The 14,674-nt window shown below is 28.8% G+C and overlaps 1 protein-coding gene across 4 annotated transcripts; it reads right to left on the bottom strand.

Moving 5' to 3' along the window:
- Positions 1 to 235: 235 nt before the first annotated feature.
- LOC142545401 (uncharacterized) lies at positions 236 to 2,411 on the bottom strand. Of its 4 annotated transcripts, none has more exons than XM_075652592.1 (2): positions 1,451 to 2,411; positions 236 to 710 (listed from the first exon to the last, which is right to left on the bottom strand). In XM_075652592.1, exon 1 carries the CDS (start codon positions 2,338 to 2,340, stop codon positions 1,474 to 1,476), a length of 867 nt encoding a protein of 288 aa, XP_075508707.1. In that variant the 5' UTR covers positions 2,341 to 2,411; the 3' UTR covers positions 236 to 710; positions 1,451 to 1,473. The 4 variants fall into 4 exon arrangements, with proteins under 4 accessions (XP_075508707.1, XP_075508715.1, XP_075508723.1 ...); XM_075652600.1 differs by having other exon boundaries at positions 236 to 718; positions 1,472 to 2,411; XM_075652608.1 differs by having other exon boundaries at positions 1,472 to 2,411.
- Between the last annotated feature and the right edge of the window lie 12,263 nt (positions 2,412 to 14,674).

The raw sequence follows: 14,674 nt of genomic DNA, 5'->3' as shown, positions 1-14,674 counted from the left end.
GATAGATTTCAAATACATTTGATTGTTTTTATGAATTTATACTGGGTAATTTTCGAATCCACGGGTTCAAACCTCATATTTTATATAAAAACACATTCCAGACGTTTTGTACGCAGAGAAATCGAGTTTGTGATTACCCCTCACATTTCATAAACAATCCACACTCTCACCATTTTTTGCTTTTATTACACAATCATATGTATAGCAGGAATCTAAAACCTATCCAGTTACAGAATGTTGAAGCGAAACTTCATAACTATAAAATAGTGTACATCATGGCTAATCAACAGCAAAAAAAATGCAAATTTGGCCACAAAACAGATATCTTTTTTACTATAAAAGAGAAGAAAGAAGAAGAACTCAGTGCGACAAAAAAACTCTCAGTTGCCAACAGCAGGTCCTTGAGCCCTCAATCAGGTCTGACCCTTAACTTTTTCAAACATATTTGGTTTCTTTACTCTCTTTTTCCACAAAACTCTATCAAAGAAACCTTTCTACCTTTACACTTGACAAATAGAAGAAAATAACCAGTTCTGCAGAAGTCTTCATTCTTTCAAATTTCTCATCAACGAAACAGAACTGGCTGCAAAAAACTCTGTAGAATAATGTACATGCTTTGCACTGAATCACAATGAAGAACAGTTTCATCCACATGGTCCAGCAGGACAAAGCGACTTGTAGATTGGCGGAAGAATAACTTATAAATCAAGCTGCATATCTAACAACCAGAGCACCGTCAGTTTCATCAATGTCAACTAAAAGTACGCTTTGGTTCATAAACGAGGAAAGTTTCATGAAGGTCGTGAAATCAGAGATACTGATAACCAAAAATGGCACTAAAAAGTGTTTGTGCTACCATTCACATGATATGGTAGCCAAGAGACAGGAGGCATTCAGCAAGTGATCATGTCAGGCCATTGATCATGCCAAGAAAACGGTTGTTGACACTTTTTAAGACACCAGAGAAGATTCTTACAGGATACCAGTGGAGGGAACCACTAAGTGTGATATAACAAGGAACCATTAAGCGAGAGAGCTGATAAAAAAGCGGCATGAATCCAGAAAAATAAAAATGCAAGTACGGAGATATCGAGTCAAGATGCAATGGAGCAGATTGTAATTAGAATAGAACACCAATAGAACCAGCAGAATCAAAATCTGAACACAATATGTCCAGCTTTAAGCACCAAAATTGATGATACCGTGCTCCGATTAGCCGCCACTAAGGTCTCAACAATCACAAAACCATGTTTCACAAAAGAAACACTAAGCATTCAAATCTAAATGTACAGCAAATAAATTCTCAATTAGCAAGGGATGCCACGATCAAAGAACTTCTAGCACGTACCATTAAGTTTCGAGACTCCGAGAATATACTAAATGTAATGAATGGATGAAGCAAAACAACAAGGATCATCAATATCATGAAGAAAAAATGCTTAAAACATACCTAATATCAAAATAAATATACCATCAAGCATCCACCATCAAAGTGTCCCCTTCCTCATCCTGCATAACATCAAAAACTGAACCATTTCTTATCCCAACATTCAAACTCAAAATCAGTCTATCAGAGTTTGCTGCAGCACTTGCACCAAATCTCCGTATCCCCGTAGCCCTGCTCTGCAATCGTTCCCCTCGAGGAGCCAAATCCAGAGGAAAAACAGCGTCACGATCTTCTACCAATTGGGTTGGGTGCTCTTCCTGGTGGGGTTCGATAGGTAATTTGAACCGGCACAACGGGCAAGTATAATGACGCTTAAGCCACTCTGCTATGCAATCCTTGTGAAAGTAATGCTCGCAAGGTAATTCATTAACTGGTGTATCGGTGTTCGGATTGATCTCGAAATCTTCCAAACAAATTGAGCAAGATTGAAGGGACGGAGTTGTATTGGGAAGGAATACTTTCATCGGAAGGGAATTGACGAAGGATCTCAAAGCCGGTGTAGATGTGTAAAAATTCGAGGAGGTAAAGGAGAGAAGCGAACTATCGGAATCATAATCATAATCGGAGTCTGAGTCATCAGAGGTGTAGTAAGGTGAGACGTTTGAGCCAGGCGTGTGATTCGAATTCATCGGAGGACGCATTGGAGGAGGTGTAGGTGGCGGGGGTGGTGCAATCGGCGGCGATGGAGAGATCGTGTGGTGTGGGAGGAGGTGGCGGTGATGGCACCGAGGGCAGCGGAAGGATGATGGAGAAAGAGAGTTTGTCGCACCAGCGGGGGATATGTGGAATGAGTGGCTGCAGTTGTAGCACCTGTACGAGCGGCGATTAGTCCCGGCGGAGGCGGTGGTGGAGAAAGGGTGGTGATGGGTGGCGGGCTCCGTCGATGTTGACATGGTGGTGTAAGAGGGACAAGTCTGTTGTGTTTTGGTCTTTTTTCCTATCTTTTCATGCTGAAGGGACACATATAAATAAATGCCAACAATCCAATTATTAAATTAAATTAAATTAAGTAAATATATATATATATATATAATATGGGTTTTAAATTAAATATTATCAAAATGTAAAAAAAATTATGATAAAATTGGAGGGCTTTTTTTTTCAAAAAGATTTCTCAAGTCTAAATAACTTTATAATTTATTAAAATATTTTTTAATAAATTAAACAATCTTGAAAAACAAAAATATGTATTTAGTTGAATTCGACGATGATAGTAATGTTTAAAAATAATTTTTTAACTGGATTATATATAGCTTAAATCATTTATAATAATTAATATATTAATTAAATAATATGAACAAAATTAAATTTTCCTCATGAAGCAAATAAAATAGTCACTTTCAAAGAACATATAGCCCCTCTCCTGTCAAACTTCTAATCTACAAACTTCTGCACCAATTATTAAAATTAACTTTATAACAATGTTTAAAATCACTCTGCATAAGCGACTGAGTGTTGAAAATAAAAGTTATAAATATTGAAAATTAGTATGTGATGATGTATGTAATGATGTATATATTTTTGGATTATTTCCAAAAAAATTCTATAAATAGGTATCTGAATTTGTGAAGAAAAACACAATTTGATTGAAGAAAATTTTATAAAAGTATGTAGTTTAATATATTTTGTGAGTTTGAGATTTTTACTTTTTAACGTAAATTTTTACTTTTAACACGTTATCAGCACGATGCTCGAAGCATGATATTCGAAGGATCTTCATATTTTTCCAAGCTCCAAAACACAAAAAAATGTAACAATATTCAAAATTAAGAATGTTTATTTTATTGTTTATTTATTTTTATTGTATATATATTCAATATATAATATCATATTGTTATATAAAATGAGTTTATGACACCTTATTATAATAATTTGATGTGATTATATTATTACACTACTTATATAATTTTATTGTGTTACTATTTATTTATTGTATAAATATATTTGAATAATATCATGTTATTATATAAAAATAGTCTATGACACCTCATTATAATAACGTGATGTGATTATTTTACTGTTTATATATTTTTGTTATGTTATATAATAATTATATATATTTGTATAATGCCACTGTATTATATAAAATGAGTCTCTAACACCTCATTGTAATATTTTGATGTGATATACATAATTATTTAAATATGATTAACATTATATTATTACCATAAAATTTATATATACATACATTTATTTTTTTAAGATTATGTAATGGTCATAAACGACTAGTTTTACCATAAAAATATTATTTTACAAACACGTTCAATCACTCCAAAATTACTCTTCCTCCCTAAAAATTTTCTTCATCAACATTTTCGAAGAAGAAGATGGTTCTTTCAAGGTTATTTTGTATAATTATTTTGATTATTATACTCATTAGTCTTGTATTTATTGGAGAATATATGTCTCATGTTTTTTCTTTATTTTTTAAGAATGTTTGTACTTATAATTTATTCGTTACTTTTTATTGCCATATTAATAGATTTAGAACTTAACTAATAAAATTCATTGTTATTTTTCTAGTATCGTCATGTCAAATTTGACAAAGCTCTAATTTGTTGCGCTCGACATTATGAGAAAAAAATTATATGTCATAGAGTCCCGATGTAGAAATGCATCTTGAGTCATTGGGTCTAATTGAGACCATTAAAGAAAATGGTATCTCATCATCACAAGAAAAAGCAAAAGGTATAATATTTTTCCGTCGACATCTTTATGAAGGATTAAAATGTGAATATCTCATTGAAAAAGATCTAATGGCTTTATGGAAAGGATTAAAACAAAGATTTGAACATATAAGAAAGTTATACTTCCGACCGCTTGTGATGAATGAAATGCATTAAGATTCCGAAATTTTAAGAAAGTCGATGATTACAATTCAGCGATGTATCGAATAATCTCACAATTAAATTTTTTGGATGTGAGGTTACAGAATCGAAAATGCTTGAAAAACATTTTTCACTTTAACCTTCTCAAATACAACTCTACAACAACAATATAGAGTTTGTGAATTTGCAAGATATTCTGTACTTATCGCATGTCTTTCTGTGATGGAAACGAACAATGAGCTGCTAATGAGAAATTATCAGTCTCGACCCACTGGATCAACATCATTTGCAGAAGTAAATGTTATAAGTAAAAATAAATTTAAACATGGGCCAAAATCAAAATCAAAGACAGGTTTTTGGTCGAGGTCGAAATCGAGGTCGTGGTCGTGGTTTTGAAAACAATCGAGATAGTTATTTCTATTACTCATCGCAAAAGGGCGTTACGAACCACCCACTGAAAAGACATCACGAGAACATGAGTGTTAATGAAAATCATTCAAAACGATTTGAAAGTTCTTGTTTTAGATGCGGCACTCCATAACATTGGTCTCGTATTTATCGATTCCCCGAGCACTTTTGTAAGCTCTGTAAAGAATTGATAAAGGGAAAACAAAAAGAGACAAATTTCACTGAATGTAGCAACCATTTGAGATATTCAATTCATTTTGATGCTGCAGATTTTCTGAATGATTTCTCTGAAAATGATCAATATATTGGTGAAATATAAATGTAAAATATTTTATTTTTCATGTGCTTATATGCTAATATTTTATTGTATAATTATGATATGCGTTATATTTTTCAATAAATTACATATATTTTGTCAGTAATTTTTTTCATTAACTATTTTTTTTTAAGTTCAAATATGGAAAATGATATGAACAAAACTAAACAGGTAACTAATCTCATGCAATTTTTCATATCTGATAGTGGTACAACGCACACTATTCTACGAGAAAAAATATTTCTTGTAACTAAAACTAACTAAAACAATAGTGAATACAATATCAGTACATGTAGACTTGATTAAAATTGTGGTAAAGCACACTTTTGTTACCCAATGCTACAAAATTTATGATAAATGATACTTTGTATTCACAACAATCGAAAAGAAATTTGTTGAGTTTTAATGATATTTTTATTCTCATGGGTATGATATCAGACAATAAATGAATATATAAATGAAGGAAATGAGAAATATGTGTGTCTTACCATATATAAATCATGAACGAAATATGTAATTGAAAAACTATCAATGTTTGCCACTGAATTGCTTTATTCACATATAAGTCCAATTGAATCAAACATGGTAGTTGATAATATTATTCAATACTGATTAATTGGAAGGATCGATTAGGACATCCTGGTTCAACAATGATGCACAGAATTATAGAAAATACACATGGTCATCCGCTGAAAGACCAGAAGATATTTCAAAATAATAAGTTTCAATGTAAAGTATATTATCTTATAAACTTATTATAAGACCATCACCAGCTAAAATTCAAACTGAATCACCCATGTTTTTTGAATGTATTTAGTGTGATATTTGTGAGCCAATTCATCTATCATGTGGACCATTTAGATATTTTAGGGTATTGATCGATGTCTCTAGCAGATTGTCACATGTATGTTTATTATCAACTCGGAATGTGGCATTTGCAAGATTACTTGCTTAAACAATAAAATTGCGGAATCAATTTTCTAATCGTACAATCAAGAAAATTAGACTTGATAATGCTGGTGAATTTACTTCCCAGACTTTCAATGATTATTGTATGTCAATGAGAATCACTGTTTAGCATCTTGTTGCCCATATACATATACAAAATGGATTAGCTGAATCATTGATTAAATGTCTACAAATGATTAACAGACCAATGATTATGAAAACAAAAATCTCAGTTTCTATATGGAGACATGCAATTTTACATGCTACTTAATTAATTCGCATCAGACCAAGTGCATATCATAAATATTCTCCATTGCAGCTTGCTTTTGGTAAAGAATCAGACATTTCTCATCCGAGAATTTTTGGATGGCGTGCTTATTTTCAAAGAAATGTTATAAATAAGTCTCTCAATTTGTGAAAAAAACACAATTGAGTGGAGAAAATTTTATAAAAGTGTATAATTTAATATATTTTGTGAGTTTGAGATTTTTACTTTTTACCGTAAATTTTTACTTTTTAACACACGCGCGCGCGCACACACACATATATATTAATTTTTTTTATGTTAAATATTTTTAAAAAACAAATCGAGAGATTACATTAAAATTTTAAACTTTAAATATTGAAGTAATACAGACACTCAATCTTCAACATCATATGCTAATATCATCAAAGAAGATGATAATGATTCAACTCTATATACAGAGACAAAACATCGTGAATTGATTCTTCTTATAGAAGAAAAAGATTCTCATTTGGGTAAATAAAATTTTGCATTGATCTTTGCTCTAGCAAAAGATCCTTTATTAAAATCAATTTTTGTTTTGTTTTACTATCCATTAAATACTAAAATTCATTTATGAAACTGTATCAGTTTCTCTAACTTTTTGAAAGTTACTTTTATGAACTATATTGTTTTGATTAATAATTAATTCATCTACTGTATCTTTTACAGAAGACTCTACATCTTCTCTTATCCGAGAAATAAAAGCTCTAGAAGTTTGAGGAACATCCACCATATAATCTAAAGGTGAAATAAAAGAATGACTAGATCTTGATCTAGCATAGATAGAAGATGGTAATAATCTTCTTTGTTTATTATTGAACTGTATTTGAACAGGTCCTTCATTATTCTGAATAACTTGTTGTAAATCCTTATTTATTATAGAATTTCTAGGAACAGCTTGTTATCTGAGGCTTAGAATCAAAGTGAATCTGATACGTAGCATTGTTTTACCAAATTTTTCCTTAGTGGCTTTCGCATACATGGAGGTTATTGGTTTCCAGCCTATATACCATTTTCAACTCTTACTGAGCTAAGAAAAGAAAGAATTTAAATTCCAGAATAATAATGAATATAAGATTCTTATTTGGAACTTTTACAAAACATAAAAAGATTTATAAAAGATATACCAAAGAAATTAAACAACAGAGGATTTTACCGAGATCCCATAGAATCATAAATTCATAAAAAATCACCCATAAACGCCTTAAACGCCATTTCTCGGCTCAGCAGGCTGAAGGGATACAACATGAATTTATTTTTCCTGGTTAAACTCGAACCTTGTGTTTACCATTTCGTGGTTCATCTTTTTACTTTATGTTGTAACCAAAGACTCTTATATTACATTAAATTCCTAAAAATTTAAATAGATCTTTTATTATCTCAATCTGATTCCAAGAACAAATAAATATAGATCATGTCATAGTAAGGTAATAATTTAGCACGAATATTTTAGCCTGTCATTCAGGCTAATCTTATGAAATATAAAAATTTAAAACACAGTAAATAAAGACAGAAAATAAAAACAGTATAAACTTACAGAGTTGTTATCAGAACTTCAAGCTTTTATTGATATACTTCAAAAGGGTTGTTTACAAGAGAGAATAGAGGGGAGCAAACTCAACCGTGTTTTTCATAGAATAAACCTATAAATAGATAGAAGAGCCGGACATGAAATCCCGGATTCCATCTCAAAATATAAACAGTAAAATGCTTTATTAAAGCAAACAGTAACATGGTTACAAAATTCAAAAAGTATACAGTGATATGCCACCCACTTTTGTCATGATATGCCATGATGTGTTATTCCACCAACTCTTGAAAATAGTGAGATTCCACTTCCACCAATTTTAATCGTCTTTGATATTATCTTGTAGGGATTTTTTCAAATTTTCAAAGATATCATCTATTTGAGATAATTGAGGAATATCATCCTCTGGATCCTGTGCATCCTGCATTTGCATTAGATGTATGAATTGATTTTCGCTTGTTTCAGACGCCATAGATTTATCTGACTTTGAATCAGAACATCCAATATTCTGAAAAAGATTCTTTTTCATTTCTTCAATATAAACCTCAATCATTTTTTTCTTTTGAATAGATCTCAGAATATTTCTGAGTAAGAATCTTGAATGGACTCATAGAAGCTTTTTCCTTTTCTTGTTGATTATGAAATTCTTTCTGATATAATAAAATTTTCTCCTCCATTTGATGAAGAGTGTCATAACCATAAGGTTTTTCAGTTTCTGGATCATCACATAATAATTTGTCCCAAAATTTAGTGGAACTGACTCGCCATATGCAAGGGATTCCTTTCATCAGTGTATCCAAATTCTGGTTGCCATTTCCAGATCCAAGGAATTCCAAATTCCATGAATAATAGACATAAAGTCTTACCATCAATCCAATGTTCAGAGAATGATTTTTTAATACTTGGGGAAACATTTAACCAAGTATTCATGGGTTTTATAAAAACCTCTGGCAAAATCTTTGCAGATGGACCAATTATATTCCACCATATTAGAAACCAATTTGGAACTGGATGATGAAAAACATTTTCACAAATCTTTAGAAACCATGTATGTTTCCTCTTTTCATTTTCATAAAACAGAGTTTTATTAAAACTTTCAATATAATCCCAAAAATTGAATTTAAAACTCATTTTATGACTTTCAGAATAAAATTCTTTTTCAACAAATGGAGATATACCCCATTCTTTAATAGATATTATCTTCTTGATAATAAACTTTGAGAAGTTATAACTTCCTTTTTGCTGAGTATTACTGAAAAAGTGAGTTATATCAACACTTTTTGTAGATAACAGAAGATTTTCATAAAATCCTCTTTGTTTGTAAGAACCATATACATATGATATATTGGTTAAATATCTTTCCATGATAGTCCATGGAGTTTTTTCCCATTGGGTATCTTTTTCTTCTATAAGAAGAATCAATTCACGATGTTTTGTCTCTGTGTATAGAGCTTAATCATTATCATCTTCTTTGATGATATTAGCATATTATGTTGAAGATTGAGAGTCTGTATTACTTCTCTGCTTTTGTTTCAAAAATTCTTGAAACTCATTGTATAACTCATTATTTTGCTCAGTATTACTGGCTGATGAACTAGATAAGTTCTGGGCTATTAGCCTCTGTTTACCATGCTGTGCAATGATATTAGGGGGTTTTCCCCTACCTCCTCGCCCTCTATAAGATGACTCTCCTCTTCCTCGAGAATTCATATCTGTAGATAAAGACATTAAAATAAATATTCTCGAGTTAAGAAATCTGGCAAGTGATTATCTTCACCTTTTTTATAAATGATTTCAAAATCAAAAGGAGCTAAATGAGCCTGCCATCTTGCAAACATTTTCTTAGACCCATCATGTTTAAAATATTTATTAAACATAAATTTTGCAGATTTACAATCAGTTTTTATAAAAAACTTTTGATTATATAAATCATCTTGAAATTTTAAAATACATCTGACAATAGCTAAAATTTCTTTTGCTACTGTAGAGTAATTTTTCTGGGCATTATTCCATTTCCCAGAATAAAATCTGATATGATATTCTTGTTTTGATTGAGGATCTATTTGTTTTAATATTCCTCCAAAACCTATTTCTGAGGCATCAGTTTCGACTATTTTATCTCATTGGGGATTAACAAGCATAAGATAAGGAAGATTTTTCACCTTTTTCTTAATATTTATAACAGCTATAGTATGTCTTTCAGACCAAGGTAAATGATTTTTCTTTAGTCTATCATATAAAATAGCAGAATCCTTAGTAAGATCCTTAATATAAGGAGAAATATAATTTAAACTTCCTAAAAATCTCTGTAACTGAGTTTTATCAGTTATTATATCTGGAAATTTTGAACCAAATTCTATACTTCTCTGTATAGGAATTATTTTTCCTTTCTCAATCATATGACCAAGAAATCTGATATTAGTTTGAAATAAAATCATTTTAGATTTTGATATAACAAGACCATTTTGAATAACAATATTTTTAAACATATCTAAATGTTTAAAATGTGTTTCAATATCATTAGAAAACACTAAGATATCATCAATATAAACAATTATAAAATTGCCGTAATTATAAAAAATATCATTCATAATTTTTTGAAATTCAGAAGGAGCATTTTTAAGGCCAAATGGCATTACTGTCCGTCCATTCATAATGTCCTATTGGAACATTAAAAGCAGTTTTATATATGTCAGATTCTTTTACTTGAATATGCCAAAATCCTGATTTTAAATCAAATTTTGAAAATATAATTGCATGTACAAGTCTATCTAATAAATCTTTTTTATTAGGAATATGATGTCTAATCCATTTTAAGACCTTATTAAGGGGTTTATAATTTATTATCAATCTAGGAACACCTCTTTCCTGCTCAGAATGTTTATTAACATAAAAAGCAGTACATGACCAGGGAGATTGAGAAGGTTTTATTAAACCATTTTCTAATAAAGAATGAATTTCATTTTTGCATAATTCTAAATATTCAGAATTCATTTGACAAGGACGAGCTTTGGTAGGAATATTCTTTTCATCAAAATTCTCTTCATATGGAAGAGAGATAATATGCTTCTTTCTATTTTAAAAAGCATTTGGTAAATCATTACATATTTCTAATGAGAACTTATTATAAATAAATTTAATTTTTTCCTGTAATTTAGGATTATTTAATTTATCATCTATAGTTAATATTTTAACTTCTTCTTTTAAAGAATTTATTTGAAAAGTTTTCCTATCAATCTTTTCTTGTAATTCATTAAGAATTCTATGAACATGTTTAGTTATAAACTTAAAGGAAATAGGATTACCTTGAAAAGTTCCTATAATACCTGTTTCATCAACATAAGTTAAATGATATATTTGATAAATAAAAGGAAGATCAAGTATAAGTTGGTTAGAAATATCTTTTGCTAATAAAAAACTGGTTTGAATACAGTTTTTATCTTTTCAAATATAAACTTTTAGTAATTTATAATTTATTTCTAATGGTTCTCCTCCTGCACGAGAAAGATAATGAGTAGTTTTATGAAAATATTTTGTAGGAATTAATCCTTCCTGTATAACACTCAAATCTGCACCACTATCAATCATAGCAATGAAATTTTTCTTATAAGAATTTTCAATTAATAAAGTAATATTAGTGTACCATTTTTGAGATATAATCATACTTAAAACAGATAAATATTTTTGATTTGGATCAGGAAATGAAATATCCTCAAAATTATTAAAACTTTCAGAATTATTAACTGAATTGTTAGTTTCAATAATTGAAATACGATAATTTAAACTATTATTATTATGTTGTAAAATCTTTACTTGTTCTTTAAGATTTTCTATTTTTTTAACTAAATCCTGTATAGTAACTGAATTTTGTTTACTATATTTCTGTTGTAAAATATTTTTACTTCTTTCATAGAATAAGCTTGTTCTTGTTTAACAAGAATGTTATTATTATTGCTAGTTAAAACAGTATTTTCCATTTGATCTATAATTGTAGATTTTAATACTGGATCCTTAATCATTTTAAGGAATTCTAGAATATTATTATTAGTTAACACATTAATATTTAAATCTTGAAATTGAGATTTTAGTTTATAAAAATAATCATTTTTATCATTATTGTAATCTAAATGATTAATACAAGATTTTGCTTGTATACAGTTACTACATTCTTCTATAACAGAAATCTCTAAATCACTATCTAATATTTCTTCTGAAATATAAGAATCTAACAAACTCTCAGTTTCACTGTCAGAATTATTATTTGTATCCATTATTATTTTAAATAATGTTTCTTTTAGATTTTCATCTATATCTAAATTATTAATTTTGTTTTTAGCCCAACATTGATTAGCATAATGTCCTGGCTTTTTATATTTTCTACAAATAATAGAGGAATATTTCATATTCTTATTATCATCTTTCCGTAAATCACGTCTTTCTTTTCTTTTCTTCTTTCTATCTCTTTGTCTTTCAGACAAATGTCTTTTCTTTCTATAAATTTTTTCATCTTTATCTTTAAGTTTCTTCTTACCTTTATTAGGTAAGTCCATACCAAATTGATCACAAAATTTACCTAATTGTTTTTTCTCAAGTAAATTCTGTCTTTTGATTTGATTATTTAATTTTAATTCATTACAGAGAGCTAAACTCTCTTTAATACAAGTATTAATTAAATTTCCATAAGTATAATTTTCGGGAAATTGGCCTTCAGTCCCCAGCCGTCGATTTTTTTTGTGTTCAGTCCCTGGGTACTTTTTTAGTACAACATTTCCACATGAAGTGTACCACATTTTGTATGACATAATACCACAATTTTGTGGGTAGAGAGTGAACCCAAAGAAATGTTTTGATTGGGGATTTTTCACCAACTTCCCCTATAATTTTCATATGGAATATTAATTTAATCTTTTCTTAATATTTTTCTAATTCTTTCAGCAAATAGAAAAGGTAAACCATCTATGAATTTCGCTTTCGAAAAACTATTATTACAATCTGGTATCTCATAAATTCGAGATAAAAAAGTATCTTTATACCATCTAAAATCAGTAAGTGTTTTACATTTTAGATTACTTAATAAAGTACGAATCTTTTCACTATCATCAGTGAATTTACTAGTAAAATGTTCAATCATTGTCATTATTAACGAATATACTACATTTTCTGATTGACTATTATTTTCAATTTTTATTGAATTTATAATATCTTCTTTTTGGGATTGATTTAAATAATTATCTCACCAACCTTTAAGTTGGCCAGTAAAACCTGATATAATCATCTTAGCAATATTTTTATCATTATTGCCTGAAGTTTTACATACAGTACTATACATAAGCATTCTGTGAGCAGTATTATGAATTTGCTTATCACTAAAACCATCAATATTCCATTCATAAATACTTTTCCCATTATAACTATTAGAAAAAATGTATTCTTGTTCTTCTACAAGAACATCCATGAGAGTATGTCTATTATAATAATATTTATTTTGGGTAGGTCTATCTGCCCATTTAATTTTATTAATTTCTTCTTCAGAATAATTCTCATTATTCTCAAACTCTTCATTAAGAGTATTTACATTCAGATTTTTAAATTTTTCTTCTAATAATTTTTCTATATCAGAAACAGAAGATTTAAATTTAAAATCCTTTATATCTGGAGGGGATTGAATAGAAGAAGTAGCAATATAAACAATATTAGTTTCTTCTTTAGACTGTAGATTAACATCTGGTTTAATTTGATTAATAGCTAAAATTATTTTATCAATACGATCCTTAAGAGAAACTATTTCTTCTCCTATTATCGTAAGATATAAATTTGTATAATTCTGTTTTTCAATTATCTGATTAATATGTTTAGCAGTTATTTGCAACTTATCATTCTCAAATAATTTTGAAAAAGCAATAAAATTTAAAATTTATTATTTTTTCCTATAATAAAAGATTGTTGAGGAGGATAAACAGATTTTTGAATCTGTCCAGAAGAAAGTTTATAATTTCTTTCAAGAATAGAAATATAATCTAATAAATGTTTTAAAAAACCAAGGAACAAAATGAATCAATTTATTCTGGTTTTCACAATATTTATAAAATTCTGAAACAATATACTCAAATTCATCTTCAGAAAAACTTTTAAAGTACCAATTTATGAAAGATTCCCATTTAGGTAAATAAAATTCTGCATTGATCTTTGATCTAGCAAAAGATCATTTATTAAAATCAATTTTTGTTTTACTATCCATTAAATACTAAATTTCATTTCTGAAACTGTATCAGTTTCTCTAACTTTTTGAAAGTTACTTTTATGAACTATATTGTTTTGATTAATAATTAATTCATCTACTGTATCTTTTACAGAAGACTCTACATCCACCATATAATCTAAAGGTGAAATAAAAGAATGACTAGATCTTGATCTAGCATAGATAGAAGATGATAATAATATTCTTTGTTCATTATTGAACTGTATTTGAACAGATCTTTCATTATTCTGAATAACTTGTTGTAAATCCCTATTTATTATAGGATTTCTAGGAACAGCTTGTTCTATTATCCAGTTTTCTGAAAATTCAATTTCTTCCCATTTTATAGATCTACGAGTTGTAATATTAGATCTATTAAAATTAGTTTCTATAAGAATAGTTTCATTTAATTTTTTATCAATTCTTTTACACATAGGATATTTCATATTCTACGTATCAGATTCACATCTGAGGCTTAGAATCAAAGTGAATCTGAAACGTAGTATTGTTTTACCAAATTTTTTCTTAGTGGCTTTCGCACACATGGAGGTTATTGATTTCCAGCCTATATACCATTTTCAACTCTTACTGAGCTAAGAAAAGGAAGAATTTAAATTCCAAAATAATAATAAATATAAGATTCTTATTTGAACTTTTACAAAACATAAAAGGATT

The sequence above is a fragment of the Primulina tabacum genome, chromosome 1 (assembly GCF_025594145.1).
Source record: "Primulina tabacum isolate GXHZ01 chromosome 1, ASM2559414v2, whole genome shotgun sequence".
Classification (NCBI taxonomy): Eukaryota; Viridiplantae; Streptophyta; class Magnoliopsida; order Lamiales; family Gesneriaceae; genus Primulina; species Primulina tabacum.
Note: the sequence above shows the minus strand (reverse complement) of the source record. Positions and strands in the feature narration are given on the sequence as shown.